General features: G+C 39.3%; 2 protein-coding genes across 2 annotated transcripts in view; one reads left to right on the forward strand and one right to left on the reverse strand.

Moving 5' to 3' along the window:
• The window catches only part of LOC122401236 (midasin), a 49,649-nt gene that overhangs the window by 14,154 nt on the left and 8,472 nt on the right, over positions 1 to 27,023 (forward strand). Inside the window, exons 11-16 of the mRNA XM_043403236.1 lie at positions 23,039 to 23,186; positions 23,371 to 23,600; positions 23,913 to 24,124; positions 24,621 to 25,088; positions 25,313 to 25,722; positions 25,868 to 26,994. Coding sequence (XP_043259171.1) covers positions 23,039 to 23,186; positions 23,371 to 23,600; positions 23,913 to 24,124; positions 24,621 to 25,088; positions 25,313 to 25,722; positions 25,868 to 26,994 — 2,595 coding nt within the window. The remainder of the gene's footprint in view (positions 1 to 23,038; positions 23,187 to 23,370; positions 23,601 to 23,912; positions 24,125 to 24,620; positions 25,089 to 25,312; positions 25,723 to 25,867; positions 26,995 to 27,023) is intronic.
• Positions 402 to 9,249, reverse strand: LOC122401237. Its single transcript, XM_043403237.1, has 7 exons — positions 9,062 to 9,249; positions 8,514 to 8,766; positions 5,718 to 5,972; positions 5,353 to 5,454; positions 1,926 to 2,108; positions 1,344 to 1,649; positions 402 to 581 (listed from the first exon to the last, which is right to left on the reverse strand). The coding sequence occupies exons 1-7, from the start codon at positions 9,247 to 9,249 to the stop codon at positions 402 to 404; spliced, it is 1,467 nt and encodes a 488-aa protein (XP_043259172.1).

The following is a 27,023-nucleotide window of genomic DNA, read 5'->3' on the forward strand; positions in this document are numbered from 1 at the left end:
CGTATACTTTGGCAACTTTCGGAAATATTTCTGCCTCTTTTCGATAATCCGTTTTTAAAGAATTTTTTTCTGTTCGCCGCCTATTGTTTTTAGAGGAATGTTTGCCACGGTTTTCAAACTTTCGAGCGTAGCAGATTTATGGAAGCATTTTAATAGCGGAATTTCCGTGACGAACTTTGAAAACGTTTTTCCGTAAATAATTTTTTAATTTCTAAAAAATGTTTGTACCAGTGTTTTACAAGGTATACAATTTGGAAATTATAATTAGGACTTCTCCTCTGCTTTTCATTATTTCGGAGGGAAATCAATGCCCCTTCAGAAACATAAAAAATTTTCTCGAATAATTTTACGAATAGTTTTTTCTTTCAGAATTTCCTTACCTTACAATTAGAACCGATAACTTATTCGCTAGGAGAATCGCTGCTGGTTGGAGTAACATTTACGACCAAATCGTTTAAGATCGGTAGCGGAGGTAACAAAATGCTCGATCTTCTACTAGTGTCTGCTTCGTAAGTGGTCGGTGTGCTTTTCGACCTCGAAACCAGGGCCCATGGATCCGGCGGTATGATCATAGAGTCGTCCTGCACGTTTAATTCCGCGATTAATTACGACTTTAGTTAATCTTAAACAGAAACCGTAGAAACCAACACTTTTATTTGTGACACACAATATCGAGTAACTTGCTGAGATTATTTACCATGCAATTTACGCTGGCAAACTTTTCTGAATAACAATCAAGGTGCACTATGTTCCTTCCCATCGCGCTGACAATAAAAGAATCGAAGCGAAAGCTACAAGCATTCTGAAAGAAACTCTATTTAATTCATAGTTTGGAATCACAGTTCGCTGAGAAAGATAAAAACTAACAAATTTCTATTCTACGTTTAGGGTCGTGTTGTAGGGGTTGCTTGTGCGATTACATAAAATGGCGAAAAGTACACAGACCGCGTAAAGCATTGCGGTGATCTTTACGAGTCCTCCGATAAAAAGCTCGAGAATTCGTTACTTAACTCGATACTTGGTAAAAAAAAAAGAAAAGAAAATATTTATTTGGGTTAATCGGATAAACCAACGCGAAGCAACAGCGGCTGTACGTAATTTCGTTTGGAACGCTCTGATAGAAGATTCGTTATGTTTTCGAACATCGTTAAACGAAGTATCGGTCGCGTTTAATCTTCCCGGTAGTAAATTAATCGAAGCACGTGCTGTAAAAGCCTTAAATCATTTCGCGTTAAACAACTGGGTCAGGCATTCAAAGCGAAAAGATTATAAAGCAGTCCGTGCTCGTTCCATGGCGAGGCGGGGGAAAGTTTCTCGAACTTATGCAAAAATATTTTCAATACCAGTAAATGTTTTCCTGTCGGTGGCAGCGGTGGTTTGAGGAGGGCGATGTCAGTGAGATCCGGACACGTGTTGGGTGGTGCCATTGGCGGTTCCGGGGGTGAGGGCACAGCCACAGCTTCAATAGGTTCCTGGTATCGTGGGGGTTGGACGCTTTCTACAGGAATGCTTGGACCCAGAATCCAACTCGCGATGCTTTCGCAGCACCCACAGAAAAACTCTGACAATCCTTGTCGCAATCCTCGATGGAGGCTCAAAAACAGTGCCGGGTTCACGAATGCGTGAATGTATGCGATATGTAATGTCACCTGCAAGTCAATTAATGGAAACGTGAAATACGGGCTTGCGTCCCATCCTTTTAAGCCGAATATTATGCAAACCGGTTCTTTTCTTTCTTTTTAAACAGAGACCAAAAAACGATACTACTTTTTTCGTCGTTGTTGCATCTATAATACTTGCAATCTCTCATACTGAAATCAACCTAACGATCTTGCAGAATCGAAACATTATAGGGAAACTAAACGAACGATACTTAAAAATGACTAAAATGACTGTGGTTTTTCGAAAACGATCTGTCTAGTTACCTCGTAGCCGGTGGGATTCCCTATGCTGGGATGATCCACCAAGGTGACAAAGAACAATGGTCCCCAAAAGATACCGTACGCGGCCGTGATTATTAGAAACATTTTCACCCTCTGCACGCCTTCGCTGTCCATCCGCTTTAAGTAGTTCCTTAATTTACGGTGTTCTTCTGCCGCTCCGCCCCTCTGAAGCGACACATGTTCTTTATAGTAGAACGATACGACGCCTTGTTTCAGGGTGTCTCAATATATTTCTCTTGCGCGGTGTATCGTTCCGTCGCCGCGAATTCTTAACGAATTTCACGCGTCTCTGCCACTTACAAGGGACCATCCCGAGATGTAAATCTCCAATCTTGATGAAACTTTGCAATTTTGTAGTTCTCATGAATCTATTAGACACGTATTTTTTGTAGCTGCTAATATTCACTTTAAGGGGTTGAAATTAGCCCTCAAAGTTCGGGTTCAAAACATACTTTGTTGAATATCTCGGAAACTATTAGAGATAGGGGTGTGCTTCAAATGGATGAAATTTATGTTTTTAAACGGCGAATTTGATGGTGTAAAGAGATTTGCAAAACTTTTATTTGTTTAAACAATATGTTAAAAAATAGCACATTTTTTTATTTTTCTCGTTGGATACTCCATTTGTAATAGAGAAACTACACATCCATGTACAAAATACGGATAAATTGGAATTTTGATTTTTTCAAAATAAAGAAAGATTTTATATTTGCAATTTTTTTCGTATTTCGTGTTGTACGAAGTACCAGATCGCATATAATACGACAAATGTTATTGTCTAATGACTTTTGTTTAATTATATTATAGTATGCTTTGCTGGCTGATCTCAAAATGGTAAAAATTTCGGTCTAATGACAGGTATTACGTTTACCTGCGCTGCGCTGCGTACTAAAGGGCAGCGTGTAAGCGTAAGTAAGGTTTCGGTTTAACGATTACAGGACCTGTTTATGAGTGTGATACTTTTATTAAGGAGTCTTTACTGAACAAGGGTCGTTTTAAATATTAGTTGGTTGTATCATATGTTCTGATTTTTTAACGTCAGGTAGCTCTGAAAAGAACTGTTTCATTTTCGACCTTTGCTGATTTCCAAGTGATCGTAATTCGGTTGCAGTTGTTACATTCGTCGTTATAATATTCTAGTGATAGGAACAAAACTCCTGCAAATGTTAAAGAGGTTGAGTTATCTAAAATCATCATAGAATTAATAGATAAATAGAAATTGTCGGAACATGCACTCATTGAAACAGAGCAGGAGTTAGTGTTTGAAAATTTGACGCAAGAAGATGAAGAGGAAACTATTACTCCTTCAACATCGGAATTAACTGATCAAGAGTCAGGAACTTCGCCTGACAATGAAGAGGAATCGAAGGTGAGCAAGACATAGATATCCAATATAAAGAAGAAGTTGTGAATTTTTGGAAAAGTAGGAAACGGAAACGTTTATCATTTCAAACAGTAAGAAATAGATACAGAAAGGTGAAGTCTGTAGGGCATTTATATAGATGGGAGAAACAGGTAAATAAAGGCGGTACCCGCGTTAATAAATTGGAAATTATTGCAAAGGAAACTTTGAGGAAATTCATAGGAACACGTAATCGAAACACAGCAATCCATGATAATGACATAAGAGTAGTATTTATAACGACGAATGTAGCAACTGCAACCAAATTACGATCACTTGGAAATCAGCAAAGGTCGAAAATGAAACAGTTCTTTTCAGAGCTACCTGACGTTAAAAAATCAGAACATAAGATACAACCAACTAATATTTAAAACGACCCTTGTTCAGTAAAGACTCCTTAATAAAAGTATCACACTCATAAACAGGTCCTGTAATCGTTAAACCGAAACCTTACTTACGCTTACACGCTGCCCTTTAGTACGCAGCGCAGCGCAGGTAAACGTAATACCTGTCATTAGACCGAAATTTTTACCATTTTGAGATCAGCCAGCAAAGCATACTATAATATAATTAAACAAAAGTCATTAGACAATAACATTTGTCGTATTATATGCGATCTGGTACTTCGTACAACACGAAATACGAAAAAAATTGCAAATATAAAATCTTTCTTTATTTTGAAAAAATCAAAATTCCAATTTATCCGTATTTTGTACATGGATGTGTAGTTTCTCTATTACAAATGGAGTATCCAACGAGAAAAATAAAAAAATGTGCTATTTTTTAACATATTGTTTAAACAAATAAAAGTTTTGCAAATCTCTTTACACCATCAAATTCGCCGTTTAAAAACATAAATTTCATCCATTTGAAGCACACCCCTATCTCTAATAGTTTCCGAGATATTCAACAAAGTATGTTTTGAACCCGAACTTTGAGGGCTAATTTCAACCCCTTAAAGTGAATATTAGCAGCTACAAAAAATACGTGTCTAATAGATTCATGAGAACTACAAAATTGCAAAGTTTCATCAAGATTGGAGATTTACATCTCGGGATGGTCCCTTCTTAGACCAATACAACGCACGCCGATAACTTCGCGATAGATCTCTGTAACTGTTATCTTAAGGGGACTTTCTACTTTGTGGGATTTAAAAAATCGAATTTTTTTTGCATTTTCTTTTAGTATATAGTCTCGAAAATATATCTACCAAATATTAAATTGAAATTTGAAAAACTAACGAAGTTATAGCCTGCTGAATGTATCGTGCGCAGGTATAACAACTGGACGTGAAACTTTAAAGTTGTTTTTCTCGAAACTGCATTTTTCGACACTGCGTATGTAATAACAAAAAACTATTCAAGATATCAACATGAAATTTATACAGTATCTTTAAAACTGGTCTCCCTATAGCATGAACTAGGATAATTGCGATATATGCAATACTTTTTCTGTTATTAATAAAAAAGCAACCGAAACTATGAAAATAGTCAGTATTTTTTCGTAAAATAGCTGCCATTTTGCCATTTCTTGTTTTTTTGAAAAGATTCTAGTTCATGCTATAACTACACTCATTTATATTAAGAATATCGTTGGTTTTTGGATTTCGGATAACTTGTTCGCAAAATATCACATACGCAGTCGGGCGGCGTTCGTAAAAACTGTTGTTTGTTGATCAACAAAAACAGCGTAATCAATAGATATTATGCGTTGCAAAAATTCGTAAATACAGCTAAATATATAATACATGTATCTACAAATCCCGGAATTAATCGCCCTTTAATAGTCCGCAAAAAAAATCACAAAGAAACATGTATTTTTCGTGCCTACAAGGTAGAATTGCCCCTTAATTGATACTTTAATCGATACCGGTTTCCCATCTATCGAAATGCTCAATATCCGTTTGACGTTTCACCTGAAAGATTCTAAAAATTGTGCCAAGGTCGACGTCGAAAAAGGAGTGCATGATTATTGGAATAAAGTGCTTTTGTGTTTTTTTATCATTACCTTGGGCGTGCCATTCGTAGATGCAGCAGAATTTTCAGGAACCGCGTTTGTTTGCTGGTTACCCGTTGTGTTCACGAGAATTGTTAGCAGTGCTACTTTTACCTAATAAAAAATTTCGATTACGATTGAATAGATCATAATTAAAATTAGTGCGAGGATGGGCCACGCGAAACGTAACGGACTACGTCCTCAATAATTACTAGGGATCGCGTTTCTCTTTTTTTTTCATTTGCCCTACGGTCCTCGATATCGAATATTTTATAAAAATATTTTACTGTGCAGTAGTTTCACGTGGTAGAGAGTAATGCATGCGTCGAACTGGAGTGTTCGTTAATAATGAACTGGGTATCGAAACGCGTACGTACCGCTTCGTCGTTGGCCTTAGTGAGATCTTTGTGCAGTTTCCTAAGATGTATGAGGGTAAGGGTAACACAAATCATGTTGATAGCGATCCAAAGAACGTTCAGTATGTAATGACGAAACGGACCGTGTACCAGTGGACAACTCGGAGCGTTGTGTCCCGTTTCCGTATTCGCTGCCAGAGCACCGCTTAGAAACGTTGGGCCCAGATTTATCGTGATGCTCGCGAACCATATCATGAACGTCCCAAATAAAACGCACTGAAAACAATTATGCCGCCTTAGTTGCTTTAGTTATTACAGATTATGCGAAATCGATGCCCGCGAAGTGTCGTTTTTCCAGATGATCCGAGTATCACGGCGGGAAACGCGACAGTTGAGGCGAAGGAAGGCGCGATAACTCGGTCAACAGCAAATATTTGTTCTTTGTCTAAGCAATCGATTCTCTAGTTCCTGCCTCGACTCTAATTACGAAAATGAAAGTGAAAATATTGGCTATACCCGAAACGCAAACTAAAATCTCGCGATATCTAGAAGAAGGTCGTCTTCGACGAATTTTACATTTTAGCAGACTGTCGCTGAAAACTAGTGTACAATTTTCATTAGTACAGGATCGTTCGATCGTTCGATCACAGAGTGTTGTCAGTTTTTTTTTCTAGCCCGATAGTTTCAGGAAACAAAGAAACCTTTTCGTTCCTTTGTTCGGCGGAAAACTGTCGGAACACTCGATGTAAAATTGTCGTACGGAGGTGGTGACACGAGTGTCAAATCAGTGACCGAAATGTCCACCATTCAGCAGCTTTTCCGCGTTATGACTTTCGCCCACCTCACCGCATGCGACGCGCAGGTCGACGATGCGGAGGGCCGTAGAACATTTGGGTTTATGATACGTTACAGAGGATGATGCGGTAAAATGACAGAAACGTACGCGGTACGGGAAAAGCTTGAACAACTCGAAACGACCGATCAACATCCGGAACTTTGTTACAATGTTCAATTGAACAATCGACGTTTCCTCCAATTAACAAAATAGAAAATTCCGTGGATTTAGTCTACAAAATTAGTTGTTCCATTTTGTATCAGCGTCGAATAAAATTTAAGAAAAATAGAATTTATTAATTTACTTTTGCTACATACTATGTAAGTCTGATATTGCGTATTTTTTGAAATTTGAACATTAACCCAGTCGCGGAAACGTATAAATTGGCTCGTGTACTCTCTGAATTTGATACAGGGATTTCTCTGTTTCTCTCTGTCTGAAGCGGAAGTGAAAATAGGAAGAGGTTTAACAGGGAGGAGTGCAGGAAGGGAACGAGAGAATATAATGGAAGCGTCACGTGCATTGTTAGAACGAAGTCCATGGCGACCGATTGCGGTGTAAACTGTCCGCAGTGGAATACCCGTGCTTTCACAACGAAATTAATTGTGACATACCGTTTATTTGATGCTCCCTGTTACCAATACTCGCCTATGGCGTCGCGTCGATTAACCAAACACTTAGCAATCAAACTTTCAATTACTCAAACGTCCGATACACGTTCCCGTGCCTTTATCGATTTATACGCGCCGTGTCGACTTAATAAATTTATTCGTTCGATTTAAATTTAATAACGATATTTACTTGGCGATCGGCTTAACGGATTTCGTGTTTCGCGTGCTCGTGTATGTAAATTTATAAATCCATTTCGCGGTTCTTGTAATATTATACAGGCCCCGTTTCCGCGATTTGTACTTTATAGTACAACGAACGGGCACGCAAATACGTGAAAATTTATATTAAACGATAATTTCGAAGTCCACAGTAGGACTTGTCTGTCGATACAGTTCTCGATCAAATGAAAATTGTCGTTCGATTACTACGGGTAATCGTTTCATTGTGCATTTTACTCGCTGAGAAATTATTCCCTCTTTTGCGTCGAAAGTTTTCCTATTATCAAAGTTCCTTAGTCTTCGAAATTTCTATACGGAGTGTCCCGAGGTAAAATTTTATTGTTAAATAAATTGCTTCGTCGTTGGAGTTTTCGTACTCCATTTTATCAGAATTCCTTTGCAATCGTTGTACCGTTTCACTGGGAAATTAGATCGAACGTTAACGAAGGAAGAAAATCAAATTAAAGTTGTACGAGATATCTTTAGATTTATTGTAATCTTTTAAGTTTCTGCCAAAGTTTTTGCCCAATTCTGAAAGTTCTCGCGGAATATCACGAGTTATTATTGGGTCAGAAGCAACAAATTTCTCTCGGTATAAAGATCGGAGGCCCTCGAACGCTTCAAAAGAGGCAAGAATCGCTTACCGTGACTTTTTCCAAGTAGCTAAGAGTTTATTACATGTTCCTGGAATAACCGAACAGGTATCTACATTCTTTTATAATTTTTGTCCGCGTATCGTTAGAAGATTCGAGTCGATGGGCGTTCTTTTTCTCGAAAAAAGAATAGTCAAGGAACCTTTTTACATCGATCACCCGAAGGAGAAAGCCCCTTTAAGCAACGTCATATTTCTTCGCGCGTTTACATTTAATACGCTATTCGAACTATATTAAATCAAACGTAAAGCCTTCGAAGTCGTAAGTTCTGGTCACTTTATCGATATATTATAGACGGGATGCCAGCAAACACTGAAATACGGAAAAATAATGGCGTCGTTATCCTTGCTTTAGTTTCTGTGCTAATAATTGATTACGCTTTACATTGCCCAGCCCCTGTGTGCGTTCATCGCATGTAGATCGTTGAGAATAAATAGGTTAAGTGAAATCGATGCGGCAAGAAAACAAACCGTAAATAAAGAGAAGATAAAACACTTGCCTGCGGTGAGTCCATGAGCAGGGGTGCTGTGAGATCGGCTTCCTCGTCAGTTTCTGGAAAAATCGGGCTGTCGTTTAGTACTGTCGTCAACATATTCACCGTGGAAACTGTCACCAACAGGAGAAACGCTGTCTCGACCAGGGAACACTTGGTCATCGGCTGACAGTTTAGTATGCTCGATCCGAGGGGCAATAAAATCGCAGCCCTCGCGCAATCCACCATTGCTTGGTGGAACAGTAATCCCTGCGACCATCTGAACACACACGATTTACTATCGAATTGCATTATTAAGGAGCTATTCTACATCTTCCAAAAAATCAATTTTTTTTATTAAGCATTCAAGTAAGATGAACTTCTACACCAGCAGTTTTTTTAAATTCACTGGCTCCAAGGAGGATCCCCTCGAGGGAAATATAAGCGTTTCATTTTAAGACTCGTTACTGTATACGCGTTTGAGTATCAAAACGAAAGAGTTTACACGGTCTTGCAATCGTCGCTACACGTTGACGTTCGATGATAACGGAGTAGGTCAGTCTTGATGGAATTACCTGCGCAACTGTCGTTTAGCCAGGATGAGAGCCATAAGCATAAAGTTCGCCCCCATACCGAGGGCTCCAAGGCTGAATATGAGCGTGGCTTCGGTGGCACCACCCGGGTGACACTGAAAAACCTTCGTTGCGTTCGACGACACGTTACCCGAAGCGCCGATCCCGAACCTCAGGTTGGCACCTATCATCGCCGCCGATTCACCTGTTTCAACAATTATATTCGCGCATTCCTTAACTGGAAACGACGTGAAATTCTTCGACGCGGAAACATCGAGTTCGATCACGTGCAGGAAGAACAATCTCATCAACTTTTTTTATTCATTCGCAAGTACATTCGGGCCGAAGGAGCTTTGGAACGCTCGCGCGCTCATGCATAAAAGAAACGCCTCTCGTACACAGACTGTACATACCTATCGCGAATTTTCCACCTTCGATCCTTCCTCTACGGGCCTATTTTCCGATGCACCGGCTACATCTTTTACAACCCAGGCGAAGACGCGAAAATTCCCTAGGTCCTCCCGGACTGCGCTTCCGCGTGTCTTACGCGGATAACAGCGATCCGGTTCCTTTTTTTTCCTTCGAGAGATAGATAGCGGTGCAGAGAAACGTTGCTTTTAGCGGAATAAAAGCGTATCGAGTCTGTTTATTTGGCGTAAACATTGGTGAGGATATTGAAGTACGGTTTAAAAATATTAATTTTTATAGTCGTCGAATATTGGTAGAAACGATCGATTACAAATTTTTTGCCGGCAATGTACGTACGACGCCCATGGCGAACTCGTTAAGATTTTTCATTTTTAACACTCCGCTAACACACTTTAATTCTGCCCCGTCCAAATCCGGGGATATTCCCGGCAAGCCACTTTCGCCGTTACGCTCGCTTTACCGGGATATTCCCGCCCCGATCAGAGACGGACAAAATTTTATTCGAATAATAGATAATCAATAATATCGAACGCGAAACGATTCTTTACTGACGTTCGTTCGATCGGCTACAGTTTTATCTGTTGCGAAACACTTCATTCCGTAATTGAAGTTTGTCGTTTTCTCTAACGAGCCACGATTAAACGGTTTATCTTTTACCTTTTTGCCCGGAGAATTTTACCTCGTGTCTGTGCAAAGTAAAGTGCGCCCCGGTGTGTGTTCTAGTAGAAAAACAGATGAAAGGCGAGACACAGGATGTTTGATTCCCGAGAATCAGAACTTTATATCGGGAACTGTTTCGAAAAATATCCAAGAGGAAATAAGAGACACGGGCGCCATAAAAAATACAGGATAAACTACGTGGACGAAATAAACACGTTTAAGCAAGAATTTATGGATTTTCCGAGCAATAATTCATCGAGCGTGCGTCATCCGATGTGCGAACTAAAATAATTCCGATCAATGGCATAGCCATGCCTAAAACTATTACGGGAAAGAGTTAAAAACGCGATCACGCTTCGGGCATTTATATACGACTAAATCCACTCTATTCCGTGTTTTAAGAAAACGATGATTGCTGATCGCAGTGTGGTTCTGTTATAGTTTTCGTTCGTTAACGTCAGGGTGGCTTTATAAAACCGGAGTGTCGGAGACGCGTGCTGATTATGAAGAGGGCGAAACCTCGTTTTCGTTGCTAGCTTTGCTTCTATCCGGGCAACACGTGCTCCACAGCTGTCTTGCAATTTCAGAAGAAACTTTGAAAAGCGAAAAGTTTTTTAAAGAGCGGTTTAGGGGCGACACTAACCAGGTCATCCAACAGAATTCTCGTCGAAATGTATACCTAGCGGTCTCATAGTAGTTGTTTTTATACACTGTCGCATACCAGGTCACTTTTGCATAGCTACTAAATGACGATGTATGCTCGCGGAAATTCCAAACATGTCGAGAATTTCCTTTTTATACTCGTGCTTCGACCTCGTCACATTTTCGCTAATAAAGAGGTATTTTCTTTTCACGTTCGTACCTGGGTACGTCCCCTAAGAATCTAATTAGATTTTGGACAAAATCGATCGATGGATAATCCGGATTCTTTTAACAAAGGTAACGTCGATTAGTTAAAGCGTTGCACGCCTAAATCGCGGGCGTACGAAATTACTTGAAACAAGAAACCCAGGCAATCGAGTTGCAAAAACGAGAAAGCTTTTCCCCCCATCGCGGTCGTTTCGAGTGTGCCGCGGAGAAGAAATTCAATGGGTGGTTTTTATCGTGAAAATTATGAGATAGGGGCGGAAAGGAAGAAGGAACTCCGCGGCGAGCGAAGCGAAGGTTTAAAATGGTACTTGTCCGGCGAAATTCGGGCACTCTTTAAAATTTTAAAAACGGCTCAAGCCCCGCGAATTAGCACACCGAAATAGACAATGAACTTTCCTCAACTCGCCACGCCCTCCTTTTAACGGTCGCTCGGCATTTAAGTTCAGAAGGCACCAAGCCGCGTAATTGTTTATAATTTAATCGTGAGTTCCTTTAACCCGACACGAATTTCTTCATCGCATCGCGAACGTATATATTATTCCATCGAAAACGATGGAAATAAATTTTTAGAGTGGCCGAATCGGATAAAAGGAACACGAAAGGAAGGTATCAATGTTCCCAGCGACTTATAAACAACGCTTCAACGAGGCTAAGTAGGAGAAATTGTATGAAAGCAATGGTCGAAGACGTAAACACAAGTATCCACTCTGGAGGGGGCTTAAGAACCGTAGGAAAAGAGATTTTATTCTTTTATTGCCGGATGAAGCGGATAGCCCGTTGGACTCAACGCGGATAACTTAAAGAACGAAGATTAAATCAAACTATTGAAGAATTAACTACAGGCGGGCAAAGCATCGTGTTCGATGGTACAGTCGGATTTGCATCGAATAGGAAGAACAAACGGAGGAAGATTTCAATCATCTCCTGTGCGCTCGTTGCACAGCAAACCGTTCGCGTTTCGACGATCAAGAATTTAACATAACGTCTATCCCGAATAGATTCAATATTTAAAAGAGAAACTTAATCGACGAAAGAAACGAACAAATTTGACGAGCATTTAGAAATTTGTCTGGGGAAAAAAAGAGTAAAAAGTTAAAAATAATTTAATACATATTAGACGCAATCTTTGCAAGGAAAACTGCACGTTTCTAGAGTAATCGAGGAAAGTTTTATTTGCGAAAAAATTTGAACGGAAGGACAGAAACACGGCCGAGGGTAGAAAACCCCTTGTTTTTCTCTGCATCGAAGGTACTACGGACCACCGCATCAGCGGAACTCTCAGGAAACAAAACATCAAAACCAAGATTGGACAACTTCCTCACCTCCCCCAAGGATCCATAAACCGCTTTCCTCATCGGGTGTCTGCAAAATACCTTGCTCCGCGCGGAAAACTACATTCTCTGCTAATTATACAAATTGTGCCAACGTCATCAAATACACGCTTTAGAATTTCGAGGAAACCGTGTATTCGGATGTAGCCTTTCCTTTCAGTTTCTCGCTAAATTAATTAAAACACAGCTACGCTCAGAGATGAAAAGATTGGACACCCTATTAAGTAGATACGAGAATATTTTTATGCTGATTTGTTAATACAGGCTTCCTTTTCAATTTTCATCTGCTCGTATGTTCCGTATGTTTGTTAAAATTTTTTTCTGTCCCGAACTATACTACTGTATATTGGTATTATTATTACTACTACAGATTCTATACGGTATCGAATCAAAATTGGCTGTAACTTGACGCGTCAACAGAACTCCCTTTTCAAGGGAAACTGTATTAAAGTAAATTGGCGTGGTTCATGAATTATTTAGCGATACTACATGTAGATTGAGAACATGTTTACCATGCACGAAACAAGAGTGCTCATGTTGAATAGAAGTATACACGTATCCGAACAAAGAACGACGGTTTTCAATTAAAGAGGAGCCAATCGAGCGTTAATCGATTGACGATGTCGATAATGATGAGCTTATCGAAACGGGACAACAGTGTCGCCGTAAATAATTTGGTTGAAATGATAACACGCTGACGCGTCGATGAAACCGATGAAATAGTTAATGATGCTTAATTTATTTATACGCGTATTCCGAGAGTGATCTTTCCGCGTACAATAATAATAACACTCGATCCAGCAGTCTCGTTATTCCGATACGATAAGCGACGATTATCGAAAATTTTCTTTTTCATTCGTATATCGTAAATGTTGACATTTAGAGCGTACGTATGTACTGACGGAAGATAAAAATGCGGTAACAAAGTAGTGGACACTTCGAAAGTTACGAATTACGGGCGGTTTAATTTACGGGGGAACCGTAACTCTTTTTCTCGAGCTACTCGCGGTTCGTTTGGAGGGGTCGGTACATTTCTTGGGAAAATATTTCCCCACATTCCAATTCATCATGCGTGTACTTCGTCATCGAAACGATCGGAATCTAAATATAAAATTGAAAGTTCGAATCGAGGATAAAGTACCTTTTTATTCGCAATTATCTCGTAACCAAAGTCAGTATCGCACAGCGAACCGCTATTTCGTGTTTTCCTTCTTCGTGAACAACTCGCCGCGATGGGAAAAGGACAAGTAACACTTTGTTCATGACTTTTTTTCACAAAGAACAGAAAAAATTGGTCTGTAAGCGACCGTCTTGAATTCCTCTGTTAGCGCTTTCCAAGGGGATCCGATATCTTCCTGCTTTTAAGGTCCTTTCAAAGCCTTTCAAAAGAATATAATCGATTTTCTCTCGTTCTTTTCACTCCGTTGCATATAACACTTTATAATTTCCGTGCTTTTCTCAGTTGCAATAGTATCCGAATTATTTAATTATTGGCGCCTATCTACTGAATTTTAATTTCTTTTAACGCCCGTGAACTATATTAGCTAAAATTGTCGCTTGGTGAAACGATTAAACAATATTTTGCTCGATACATAAATTGAGAGATGGGAACGCAAATGTTCCAGACGTCGACAAATGTTTTTTGCAATCGTCGCTTTGTATGGTAATAGAACATTCTGACCCGACGAAAAGTTTGGTGGCAGGGGATACTTGTCTCGAAAGTAAACCGGAAGCGAAATTCGATTTCTGAAAGCTATCAAGACTCGAGGGACCGTGGAACTTTCAAAGATTGATATATTCTGTCGGTCGTGAAATTATGTAGTAATAGAAATTATGAGTTATTGTGGCAATACACGCCATAGTCAAATCGTCCAAACAATTTTACTACGACATTCTATGCTCTCAATTAGGCGGAATTGTTTATAGATAATTTCACAGTTACGTTAATCAAATTCAACATAAATTGCTAAGAAATAAAATTTACGTGTTCTGTGTCCGTAAATATGGAATTTAAAGGCCAAAACTACTTTACATATAATTGCACCAACTTTAAATGAATGAAGCGTACGAAAATTTATTTTCCATTTCCATTTTTAACTTGCTCTTAAATTCATAGTTTACTTTCGCGGAACGAAAAGTTTTCCGTCCGGCTTATACATACCCTGTAGCAGAAAAGATCATTCCTATGGCAAGACGCGAGAGGGTGAGAAGAGAATGACTGAGGCAGAGTAAGGGAGGTTCAACAAGAATTCGAAACTGTTCGTTCCCACGGAAGATAAACGAGAACTTGTCGGTATCATTTTGTAACTCCACTAAAAACACTAGTCTTCGCGAGTTTCTTCCACTTTCCGCAATTGCTCTTTCGAGGGCACAAGAATAGAGTCTGTCAAAGAATGAGGCAGCCAGCGAAACAAGCGTACCTTCCCCCTAACACTTAATTTTGTGGAAACTTTTACTATAAATTAGTGTATGAGTGTGTTTTACCTTTGCAGGACCGTAAAGGGACCATATTTTAATACACAAAGCTTATCGAAACGTGTAAGCGCAACTTCAAAGGCACAAAAGAATGGCAAGAGGCTATACAATCGTTGTTTCTATTCGATCTGGTTTCGAGGATGAAGGAATTTCTCTATTTCCATAATTCTCGCCATAAACTGAGCTAGACTTAGAGCCTTGCGAAACTGTTCCTCAAAGAAAATGTGGCAACGGACCGCCTCGGGCTTCAATACAAGCTTTTAGAACGTCTGACCTGCTCCTCCCAATCTACAGACATAGCGGTTCTAGGTCTCGCACCGATAGAAGTAACTTTTCGAAATGCACCGGTGTGCCCTCAGGCGTTTGTTTATTCTTGCGAATGTTTTCGTAGTCGCTGAACCTCTATCGGGAAAACATTTCGTTTACAAGCAGTTCTGCCGAAACAATGTCGCAATTAGCCGAAGATTAAAGACTTATTTTCCTAGACGTCAGAGTTTATATTAAAATGTACATATTTACAAAGCATTTCTGTATAGAAAGTACTCGAAATACAATTACAACTTGACATTCTAAAAATTCGTCATATTTTTTGCAAGCTTTTGAAAGACATAACACGTACTATAACTAAATTAATTTACCGTAATTGAATTTACAAAAGAAACAGAATTGCATTTATAATGCTTGTTATTTGTATTAATAAAAGTTCATGGAGCGCAGAAGGTTAAACAAGCTACTTCCGTTAGTAAAGGAATATTTAACGCGGAACCAAGCGGTATTTAACTTTCCCGCTAAACAACGAGAGGGAGTGAAAACGCAAATAGAAATATTTATATCGCGTGCGCTTTGAGTTCCTGCAAGGCGGTGACTGCGGTTCTTTTATTAACTAACAACGCCGTTGTAACAGCCGGGGGAACGAGGAACGAGCGTTCATCGTGCATTCGTTGTCGTTTTTCTTTATTTCACTCCTGGGAAAAACAGTGTGTCCCCGATTCCCTAAATATTATATCATCTGCAACCTTCTCTGCCCGCCCAATAAATTGCACAATTAAGCAACGTGTCGCGAACGTACGCAATTTTTCATCGTTCCGGATCGTAGCTGTCGTTGATTGAAATAAATTTTACAAACGTTCCGCCAATAAATACTTTCGTGCGAAATGATTCACGGTTTATCGTTTTATACGCGACCCGTGGAAAATCGGGGTGTTCCCGGATTGAAACTCGTCTCGTCCATTTTGTATGCGACGCGGTTGGAACTTCATTTTTCTCATTTAATCTGACGACGCTCGTTTTAATTTACCCACGGTTAATTCCTCCGGCGCAGTGAAACTTAGTCTAATTTAACAGTCTTCCTCGTGCTTCCCCTTATCTGCAAATATTTATAACTTTGTACAAGCCGTAGAAATCTAGCAGTCATTAAGAATTTTGTTTAAGAATCAAGTGTCCTCGTTTCGACACTATTTCGACCAAAAGGTGTCTGTTGAATAATTCTTTGGCGGGAACAGCGTCGATATAATTTTTTACGGGATTAATAGTTACGGATATTGGACCAGCCTTGAATCACGGCGCTCTTGTTCGCTTCAATCGCGCGGCTCAGAGAATATTCAAGACATAATTACCACGAGCAATTATATTAATGCTTGAATTAATCCCAACTGTAATCCGATAACAGATGCAAATAGTAATTCCGCGCAATTTCGTGCGCATTACACATTCATATCTAGAGGCGATTGTCACACCTGTTATTGTTACGCTCTAAATTGTTTGGGAATTAGAGTAGAGCGCAAACTATGTACGATAATAGGGGGGAATTGGAGTAGAAGCAATCGAAGGAGCTTATATAGTCTTATCAAAAGTTATTATACTTGTATACACTTACCGCGTTTGCGGTCTTCGACGAGAGATGCGAAACACCGGGTTTCGCAACCCGAATTAACCCTTCCATGAATCAAGTTTCTCTACAAATTTCGTTTCGCGAGCCATCGTAATAAAAATCTCCACTTTTTACGCGTTCTATATAAAAAGAAAATTTTATTTCGTTAGATTAAGACTGATAAAGGATAGCCTGGATTATAATCGGCTCGAGGTGTTTTTGGCAAGGGCCGCGGAGTCGATGTTTCGGCTTTCCAAGAGGGTTTAAGCGGGAAATTACAGTAATCGGGCCCGCTTCGCGACGAATAAACATAAGCTGGCGGGGAAAGTAACACGGTGGGTTCGATACAACGTTAAGATTGTCGTTTGAAAACGAGAATTACCGTGTAACGGTTGCGATTCCGCCCCCTCCTCCGCGACGACTGTGATTTATCGCGTTATTCGCGCGCAATTTACGTCCCGGTGGATCCCAGTAAATCCGAATCTTATGAAACAGTATCGGTGAACGCGCAGTCGCGGCAATCTTCGCTCCGCGAAATCCGGAACGGAGATCAAATTGCTGCCGGCTCGCCGTAACGAAATTAGTTGGATTCGAAAGACAGATTCGTTGGGATCGGCAAACAATGACTTTAAACGGTCGCGGTTTTTCGCATGAACTTTCCATAGATGCTAGTTATTATTTCGATGCTTCAAATAAATAGATCGAAATTATCATAGAAAGGTCGAGAATTAATTTTTTCATCTAATACGTATACGTCAAACGTCGATGGTTAATCCCTCTAATCTGAAGCATATTTTGTGGTATCGGAGGCTGTAGTTGTCGATCAACTCTCGTATATTATAGAGCACAGCTGGCTCGTAGTACATTTGAAAACAAACGAAGCTTATCGTCGCCGGTTGGCGTTGGTTACCGGTAAGCAGGATTATTCTTGCGCCGTTAACCGTGGCTCGATCGGGTCGACGCTGGTTACCGGAAAGCGGGTAACCTGCTTCCACCGTGCTTGTGGCCTAACAGGAGTAGATACAATAGGAGTGCCTTAGTCGGGTCGAAATAGTTGAAAACGACTATAGTAAACCGTCCCCCGTACAGCCGGAAACCGGAAAAGCCAGAGCGAAGAGCCTCCGTTGCGACTGGGTGCATCGTTGCCGACGAAAGCTCCACTTCCGAGTTGAAATTATTCTTCGCGGGAGAAAAAAAAAAGAAGCGCTTCCCTTTCGCGCCTTTATGTTCTATGCCTGCCTCTCGTTGCGCTTCGCGCAGATTCTGTGCGTTTTGCGACAAAAGAGTCTGTTTCGCTTTGAGAGCAACGGCTCAGAGTTTGTACCAAAATTGCGTTTTACGTTCGGTGACTGCGAGACGTTTAAAATTGCGAGACTGTTCGAACCATCCGAAATCGGAAACGAACACGTTGAGCGGAGTTAGACGGAAGAAATATTTTTCAAAGTAGACGGCGCAAATCCTGGGAGTCGTAATCGTCCTAAACTATTCAGGCACCAGAAATTCGGGGCCGATTGGTTACAGTGCGGACGTAGTAGCTTTAAAAAAAAATTAAAAGTAATTAATTAATTGGATATAACGATTATCGTTAAGTGGAAGAGTAAAAGTCGCGGGGACTGACCAAAAGAGGGCAAGAAAGGGGTATCGTTAAAATAGTATCGAAACGAAGTTGCGATAGCTTCGAAAGCACATGCTTATTAATTGGAGGTTAATTATGGCAGAGATTTACGTGGTCTTTTAAGTTCTACTTAAAGGTTAATTACTCTGAAGTGGTCTGTTGATTCAATTGATGGTAGAGTTCATGACACACTTTTGCATAGAGAGGAAATTGAAAATTATATGGATAATTTCGAGGAAATAATTTAATTGTGTGTAACAGGGTTTCCTAATTTCGATTAATTAATTCCGCGGCTATTTCAAAATGGCCGTATAATACGATTTCTTTTAATTAATTGCTATTGAATGTCCCATTTTCTTTCACGGTAGTTTCTCTCGATAACGATTTCCATGCAACGTGAAAACGGAAATTAAAAGTCATCTAATTTACTCGGGCGTGTCGAAAATTCTGAAAATGTTTTTACCACTGTGACCTCAGCTTTTTTAGTCTGATGTAAAATTACACTTCGATTCGTTTTTTTTCGACAAGTCTTTGTTTATTACAATTCTAAAGTTGAACGCGATGTACGAACGAAATTAGAAATAGGGAAGACTTCGTCGACGTGCTGCGTCACTCAGAACGCCGATCTAAAGTACGAAGATGTCGATAATTCTATTAACGAATGGAAAATTTTATCCGTCGTCGTTGCCGTAATCGTACCAATGTAAATGAAATTTACCGACATTACCTCTTTCGCCAGAAATCAAATATAGTTTAAAGTTAAATTAACTATCTGTTATAAATAAATCGCATTCGACAAAATATTTCATATTTTTGGAGTACAATTCATTTAGACACGAACTCCTATACTCCTACAAATCGTCAAACGAAGTCCCGTAAAAAGGGACCGACACTAAACGCTTTATCGATAAAAAATCGTTAACGAAGCCACTAACTTTCATTCATACCGGACAGTTTTATTTTGTAGATGTCTGCTTTTGAAGTAGATCCAATTTGGAAAAACGGTCTCACGCGAGCATGTGTTTTAATTATCTTCATTAAACATTCCCTATCGAGAAAATATTAGAAATATCTTTCGAGGTATTTTTCAAGTAATCCCTAAGCATCGTCACATTTCGCTAATTCTAATTTAATAAAGATAATTAAAGAAACGCTTGTTCCGGAATACAGCGTTATCCTAAATAGAAAAATTTGATTGTTCCACTTGATCAAACGGCGCCGCGGCGTAATAATACCTAATAAAGCATTAACCCAGATATTCCGTTGGAAGATCAACTACCTCGTAAGGTGTCCTCACCCTGTCCTCCCTGAAAGCGCGTCCCTTCCTCCGGGACTTAAATCCAGCCGAGCTAATAATTGGCCGTCCTTTCATCCCCGTGTGTCACGTCTTCCTCGGGGGTGTGTCTCCGTCAAAATTCACCATATTTACAATAAGAACTGTCACCACCCTCTGTCCACCGCCACCGCCGACGCAGCCGACGCCACGTTTCTCTGTCGCTCGAAGGCGTCTCTGTTGCAGGGGATAGCAAAGGACGAAAAACGGAAAAGTGATGAGGACGGGGATTGATAGGGCTGGTAGAAGCGGGGTACGGTCGCGATTTCAAGATTTTTCGATTCTCTCGGCACGGGATACGAGAGAGCACTGAGTTCCAAGTGGATGGAGCCCCTGATACCCAAGGATTCTCTCTCCCTTCAACTGGATCGGCGCGCGCGCGCGTATTTCGAGCGTGTTCTCGGTGTTGTTTCGCAAGGTCCGTCTAGTGGCACTCAGGGGCTCGAACCATCAGACTCATCCTACGGGATAAATTCTGACGCCTCGGATTATCCTTAGTGGTCTGACTCTCTAATAATATTGGGTTTCCCAATAAGAGTCATGGAACCTCGAATTGAAATAAAATGAACACTACAAAGACGTAATCTACCGCATTTTGTACACTCGTATGCGAAACCGTTCCGTCGTTTGTCTACTAAATTGTTATAAATTGCAGCAACGGTGACGTAGTAGAACGTAAAAATATTAAAAATTTAGTATCTCGAATGTCCGGTGCACGTTCGAATCGTTATTGAAGTCGAAGGCTCTCGTCGACCAAAGAGTCTGCAAACACTCAACAGTTGATTGAAAACCAGTGCAAAACTGACTCCGCGATGAAAATTTGTATTCTGCAAAATAGAAGCGATACGAATTTAATATCTCTCGTAGAGAGGCCAAGGAATTTTATATTATACGTATTTTATATTTGTGCGTTCTATGCTCGAGTATAGAATAAAATTCTTTCGGTAATATAGAACACGTTGTTATTATTATATTATGTGCCTTTATTAAATCGTGCACGCCATCGCTAATGCATGTGCATACATGTATGACGAATGGGCGAGTTTCAGCAACAAGTGTTCTTAAAAACCATTAAAGCATTCCTTTTATAATCTTATTTACGATCGATTGATGTCTGTGTTGCGTTAAATAGACTCGAACCGACAGCAAGATTTAAGCACGAATGACCTGTCATGTTACCGTAATCCATCTTGCAATACGTTCACGAGAGACGGTCTTCAAATCATCGCTCTGACACGGGTGTTTGTAAATCACTGGTTTTGTGTTTTAAATTGATGCGACACTAAAATGGTAATGGGATCCTGGGATTCCGCAAACCGCGGACAGAAAAATGCATTGCTTGCTCGGTCTATTTTATACCCCGTTTCTGATAAATCGTAGGTGTTTAGGACCACCCGTTACGTTTTAACCCCTTAAGGGTCAAATATTTTTCAAACTCGTGGTCCAAAATGGACGAATGTTTTCTTGTTGCATAAATTCATGGCCCGTGGACGTCGTGACATGTTTTACGCATTTTTACTTAAAAGAGTTTCTCGAGATACCATAGTAGCAATGATAACAAAAAGAAGGAAAAATAACAATAACAATAAGAAGGACAATCACTAAACGCTAGTCATTCAAAGACTGAAAATTGAGTCATATTTTATCGTCACTTTATTATTAGTTCCTTGGGAATGTTGATGCCTTCGTAATTAAAATTAACATTAATGACGTTGAATGTAATCGTAAACGAAACGCTCACGATGGTTATGAAATTCGAACTGTAAAAACGTTAACGAGAACCTTTTCGTTCGTTCGAATGGAAACGACATTAACTCTGTTCCTTTAAATTTTTTTTTAATGACAAATTCTTTATTTCGTTTTTCCGACGCGGCATTCAAAAAGACCTTCAAGATTGAACGGGGACAGAAAATGCCTTTCAACTTTACTGGTGCGAAGAGACAAATTAAAAAGAATGAAATACCGAGCTGAATGCAATTTCTTCTTGGCCGCGGGATGTCCATAAGTTGGTCGCTTTTTCATTGTACCTTCGAGAGTATACGTATTCTCTAAAGATTATTAATCTACGATCTAGGCCAGTAATTCTCAAACATCCGTGATTCACCAGACAGTAGTAAAATCATTGCTCGGTGTAGAAATATCCTCGGGGAAGTTCGCTTTAGGGATGTAAAAGTATAGGGTTTAACCTTTTAAATGGCCCCAGGAAGATCATTGTGAAACTTCTTTGCAGGAAGTTACGATAGTCTAAATATTATTAACAACGTTTTGGTCAAGTGTTCTAATACTTACGAACGGTATATTATAACGTCTAATAGAAATTTGCATATGGTTGAAATTGCTCCAAGGGGAGTAATATCCAAACTTGCTGCATTGGTTAATCAAAACTTCTATTATATTAACATCTAACCGCCCTCTCGACAAATGTGCCCGCGGGGCATGCACGTGTTCTTATACTCGAAAATTGTACTGAAATTGTGGAAGGTACGCATGCTCTTAATCTAATATCAATATTTGTGAAAATCTTCTAAACTTTATTTGAACTAACACTTCTATTTATCTGTTATTATCGGAACTATTATTTCGAAGAATTTCTATTTATCCGTTCTCTTCGGAACATTTACTTCAAAGAACTTTTAGTTATCTGTCCTCATCAGAACTTTTATACCCAGTATTTTATTTAGAAAAGTTCCGTTTGAACTGTTTCGCCAGGGATAGTTTTCACTAGATATAGTTTTGAGATTATTTGGGAACGGTTAAGTTAGGGCTTGTACTGTTTTACGACTCGTGGATTCTAATTATACCCAGTTCCCATACGACGATACTTCTTTCGCATGCTCGTTCGATCGCTAGCTGTGCGCTAATGGCGCTACAAAATTGCAAGAAAACGATTTGGAACCGAATTTAATTTAATACATAAATCGTTGCAATACGACTGTTATGTTAGTGGGCTAGTAGGGAATCTCAATAGCAAAGATGGACGCCGAAAAATCCATACTTCGGAGGATAGGGTCAACGAAGACACATCAATCACTTTGATTCGACCTCCCAAGAATAATCCTGACGCCTCGGAAAAGAACTCGTCGCCTTTTTCCTCTTGTTTTTGTTTTGCGATTTCTCCAGCGTAGTAGTTATTTCCGAAACAGTTTTAGTCGGGGAATATGATATCGAAAGAAAGCTATACCGCGGAGAAACGGTTTCTACGATTCTGTCTATAGTAATAATACAACGTAGAATAAAGGCAAAAGTTTAAAAGAAAGCTTGATTTATATTATAACGTACACAATACAATTTAATAAATGTACTTTCAGTACCGGCAGTACAAATTTCTCGATCGCGAATTGAATTATTCTGCGAGAGGAAATGCCGAATGAAAGTTTCCTCCGCCTTTGTGTTACAGACAGATTACGATCGTCATTTCGAAGAATTGCTGGAACGCACGGAAACATTGTTAATCAAAATCCTGAGGGAGAAACTGAATAAAGAGAATTTAGATCAGGTGGCTCATTTCCACGGTCTTCTAGAAAATGTTCGACATTTATCCAAAGGTACAAACCAGTGTTAGTTAAATAAATTCACCAAAAATTTGCACGAAGTAAATCGTTAATAATGCCGCGTAAAAAAATAACGTTGAAGAAATATTGTTCGGTGAAGTCTTTGTACGCGATAATATGTAAGTTTGAGCTTCGAGGATCTGTATAGTCAGTCGCGTGGTTTTCCATTCGAATGCAGGTAACGAGAAATCAATGAAAACGACAATGGTGACGGAAACGAAACTGTTTCTACGTAAAACTGAGAAATTGTCGCAATTGATGTCGGCCATGAAAACATTGGAGAGTGCCTGCGAATCAGAATTGCAAGAAATCGAGAAAGAACTGACCGCCCTGTCGATGGCTGTGGAAAAAGACAAATGTTTGAACGCTGGTGGAAAGTTCGAGTGGGTTGACAGTGTTCTCGTGAAGGTAAACGTCTTTTTATTTCACTTAACGACGCTGCGACTATTCGCTCGATTTTTTACGACGTATTTATACGATATTTGTTATTCGCGACGTTGAACGAACGAAATTAGTTTGATCACTCCTAGATTCGAAGACCTACATTTAAAGGTGGAGCACAGGGTGCGAGGAAAATGAACGACCGTCAACGTTTCATTGTTTGCTTGAACGGATTCATCGTCGGTTTCGATCAGCATTAGCGATACAGCTCGAATCAATAAATTACGAGTTATTTCAGACGACAATTGATGTTGACCTACCCTGTACATCTCTTTCCAGTGTCTACAAAATGGTACTTGGTTACTATTGGACCAAGTAAATCTTTGCAGTGCTGCAATATTGGACAGATTGAATGGACTGTTAGAACCGAACGGTGCTTTGACGATAGGTGAGAAAGGCGTCGACGAAGAGGGAAACGTATTCACTATCAGAGCACATAAGAACTTCCGGCTATTTCTTACCATGAACCCTCGTTACGGGGAGATTTCCAGGTAATGTAAAAAACGTTTTCAGAACTTCGCGGAATTCTGTTTTGATTTATGAAGGGTGAACTCGGACAACACAAATACTGATTTATTAAGTAAAGATACAAATGGCTGTTGTTGAAAAAATATTTAAACAAGAGATACGTTACCTTGAGAGCCATAAGTTGACGATTCTTTGAAACATCTTTAAGTCCTCTTGAAAACTGCACTTTTGGAGAACAGCTTTCAGTGACATGATTTCTGGTTTCCGAGGATTTCCTGATCAAAAATGATTACAAATGATAAAATATTTATTTATTTGTTAATTTATATTGGCATAAAGATCTTATTTTGAACGAAGGTTTTTTTGATAATACTCTGCATTGTCCTTAAGACGATCTTGAGGGAAGAGATCCACTCGTCGTTCGTTACCTTCCTAAAAAAAGGGTTTTATTTAGAATGATAGAATATGATTATGTAAGTAGTAATTTTAGTAGATATTTTCCTGTGTTGGTGATTGCAGAGCTATGCGAAATAGAGGCGTAGAAATCAGTATTCCCACACCACCGAACGGTCTTTACTGTAATACTCTAGACGTGGTGTCGCTATTGAATAAATGCGGCATAAAGAAACTCCATCAACAGAATTTATTATTGAAAATTTATAAGAGTTTGTACGATAATCAGTCCAGAATGAGCGAAGTCTTGCAAGTCGCGTCGTTCACCAGTCAACAAATAGTGAAAGGATTTACCTTCGACAAGTCCTTGCGAAATTCCTATCACGAAATATGTGGTGTGTTCGACGCGAGATCGAAAAAAGAGGTGTTGAGAAAGGTGGATGAAATTTTATCGGAGAATTCTGAAAATAAAGAAACGTTTTCTTACGATCTGGACGCCATAACTCTAAGAAGTTCCGATTTACGAACAAATTCGCGACTAGCAATGATCGAACAACAAGGATTTCTTCTGAAGACTACCGTGGAAATGTTGAGGTGAGAAAAATGACTAAATTTACTAGATTGTCGCCTTAAAATGAAACTGTCGATATCTTTGAACAACTTCAGTGTGTTATATTTATACAGACTGATCCACATAAAGTATTTCAAGCAGTCTCGATCTAGTTTATCTGCATTTCGACTTTGAGTTAAACGAACGATAATCCGATATTTTGTTCCATTGTGGATTTTTGAACATTCGTTTTAATCGTTATTTACAGAAACCATTCTGAGAAAATTGATCTGCAAGATTTTTTCTTGGAATCTCCCATAATAGATACTACGGAATTTTTAAAACTTCTGTTGCTTGATTTTTACGAACGATCTTCCATAGACGACCTCGAAACTCGACGAGCTTGGAGTTCATATATTTTATCGAAGAATGGATTTGACCATTTCAGGGAATTTGGTGAATTTTTGTGTAAAGAAATTGGAAATTTAGAATACTTATTTAAGAACAGCTCTGCTTTAGATGTTCCACTCAGCTTCGTTGAACCCCCCACAGTATTCAATAATTTAGCGATTGCTTTATATTTTCAATCAGTGATTCTCGATTGTCAGTTGCAGAAAGATATCAAGAAAAACGAAAATGTTATGTGTCTGAAAGACTATTCGACTGCTGTTTGCTCAGGTAAGAATCAAAGTAATGGAATACGTGTTTATACAGGGTGTTATGTGTATAAACATTTCTCGTTATTTTGATATACCCTGTTCACGACTTTTCACCCCATCTTTTGCACGTATACGATTTGTAACAACGAAAGTCTTCGTTTCAGGAAGACTTTCCAGCAACTTAAAAAACGAACCACTAATAGTCAAATTTGTAGAATTAATCGAACAGTCTGCAAAGACTATTGACTATATACTTCACAGCGAACATTTGTCGATGAATGACAAAGAGTATGTCGAGTTACGAGATGGATTAAAGTGGTTCCGAAGATTCTACGAATTAGGAACGATCGAATTGATCGACAAGTCACGAGGGACATTTTTCGACATACGAGAAATTTCTTCGTCTTTGAAAGTTCACTACAAATGGCTGGTGAAGCTATTCAAGACGTTGTTTGCGCTTTTGGACATAAATTCCTGCAATGTAAAAATGCACTCCGAGTTAGCATATTTTACTCTGAAATATTTAAACATAACGATCAACGCGGATAAATTCAGAAAGATTAGAAAGAAGGTTAAAAATTTTTTGCCGATTCCGTCGCCCCATTTCTCCGAGGATTCGATCACTTTCCACGAAAAACTAAGATCGATTTTGAGAAAATGTGAAATCACCGACGAGGACTTGGCCGAACGTTCAAAGACGAGATTGAAAATCGTTTCGCTCGGACTAGCGGAAAATTTAATAATAAGAGAAAAATTGATAGGCATCTGTGCCCAAAACTTTATAGATAGTCGTGTAAATGCAAACATGGCCGACAATTTGCTGGAACTGGAGGATTTATCTACGAAGATCGTAGTGTTCAAAGAATTGGACGAGAGTTACGTAAAATTTAATAACAATTTATCTGAAATCGAAGTATGGCCCATTTACGAGTTCTTCTTCTTACTGTTTACGTACCGCTTCCAAAGAAAACTTTGCGAGCAATTTTCTAACGATTTTTTCCGAGAAATTGATGAGAACTTCAATGAAAACTTACCTGAAGATTCCTCAATGAATAAGAAATTTGAGAAGATTTTCGAAGAAAGGGTTTTCCAAAAATTTGAAAAGATTCCGAGCATTCCAGTGCATTTAATAGGTTTAATGAAGACGTTGAACTCCGATGATACTTCACTCAAGAGAAGAATTCTCTTATTTCCCGAATTGCTTTCCTTGGTAGAAGAATTCTCGAACCGATCTCTTGCTGTGAAATATCACGAAGACGATGAAATGGAAGGCGATTCTAATAATTCAGAGGTACGCACACGATTGTATTGTATAAATAT

The sequence above is a fragment of the Colletes gigas genome, unplaced genomic scaffold (genome assembly GCF_013123115.1).
Source record: "Colletes gigas isolate AHSC1104 unplaced genomic scaffold, ASM1312311v1 Colletes_gigas_Sc00023, whole genome shotgun sequence".
Lineage (NCBI taxonomy): Eukaryota > Metazoa > Arthropoda > Insecta > Hymenoptera > Colletidae > Colletes > Colletes gigas.

Bases quoted from the DNA above. Each gene is read 5' to 3' on its own strand.
- LOC122401237 (XM_043403237.1), bottom strand. From the start codon at position 9,249: ATGATAGGTGCCAACCTGAGGTTCGGGATCGGCGCTTCGGGTAACGTG. The intron at 8,767-9,061 runs GTAATTCCATCA...GTGTGTGTTCAG, and splicing joins GCTAAACGACAGTTGCGCAG to ATGGTCGCAGGGATTACTGT. The intron at 5,973-8,513 runs GCAAGTGTTTTA...AATTGTTTTCAG, and splicing joins TGCTCATGGACTCACCGCAG to TGCGTTTTATTTGGGACGTT.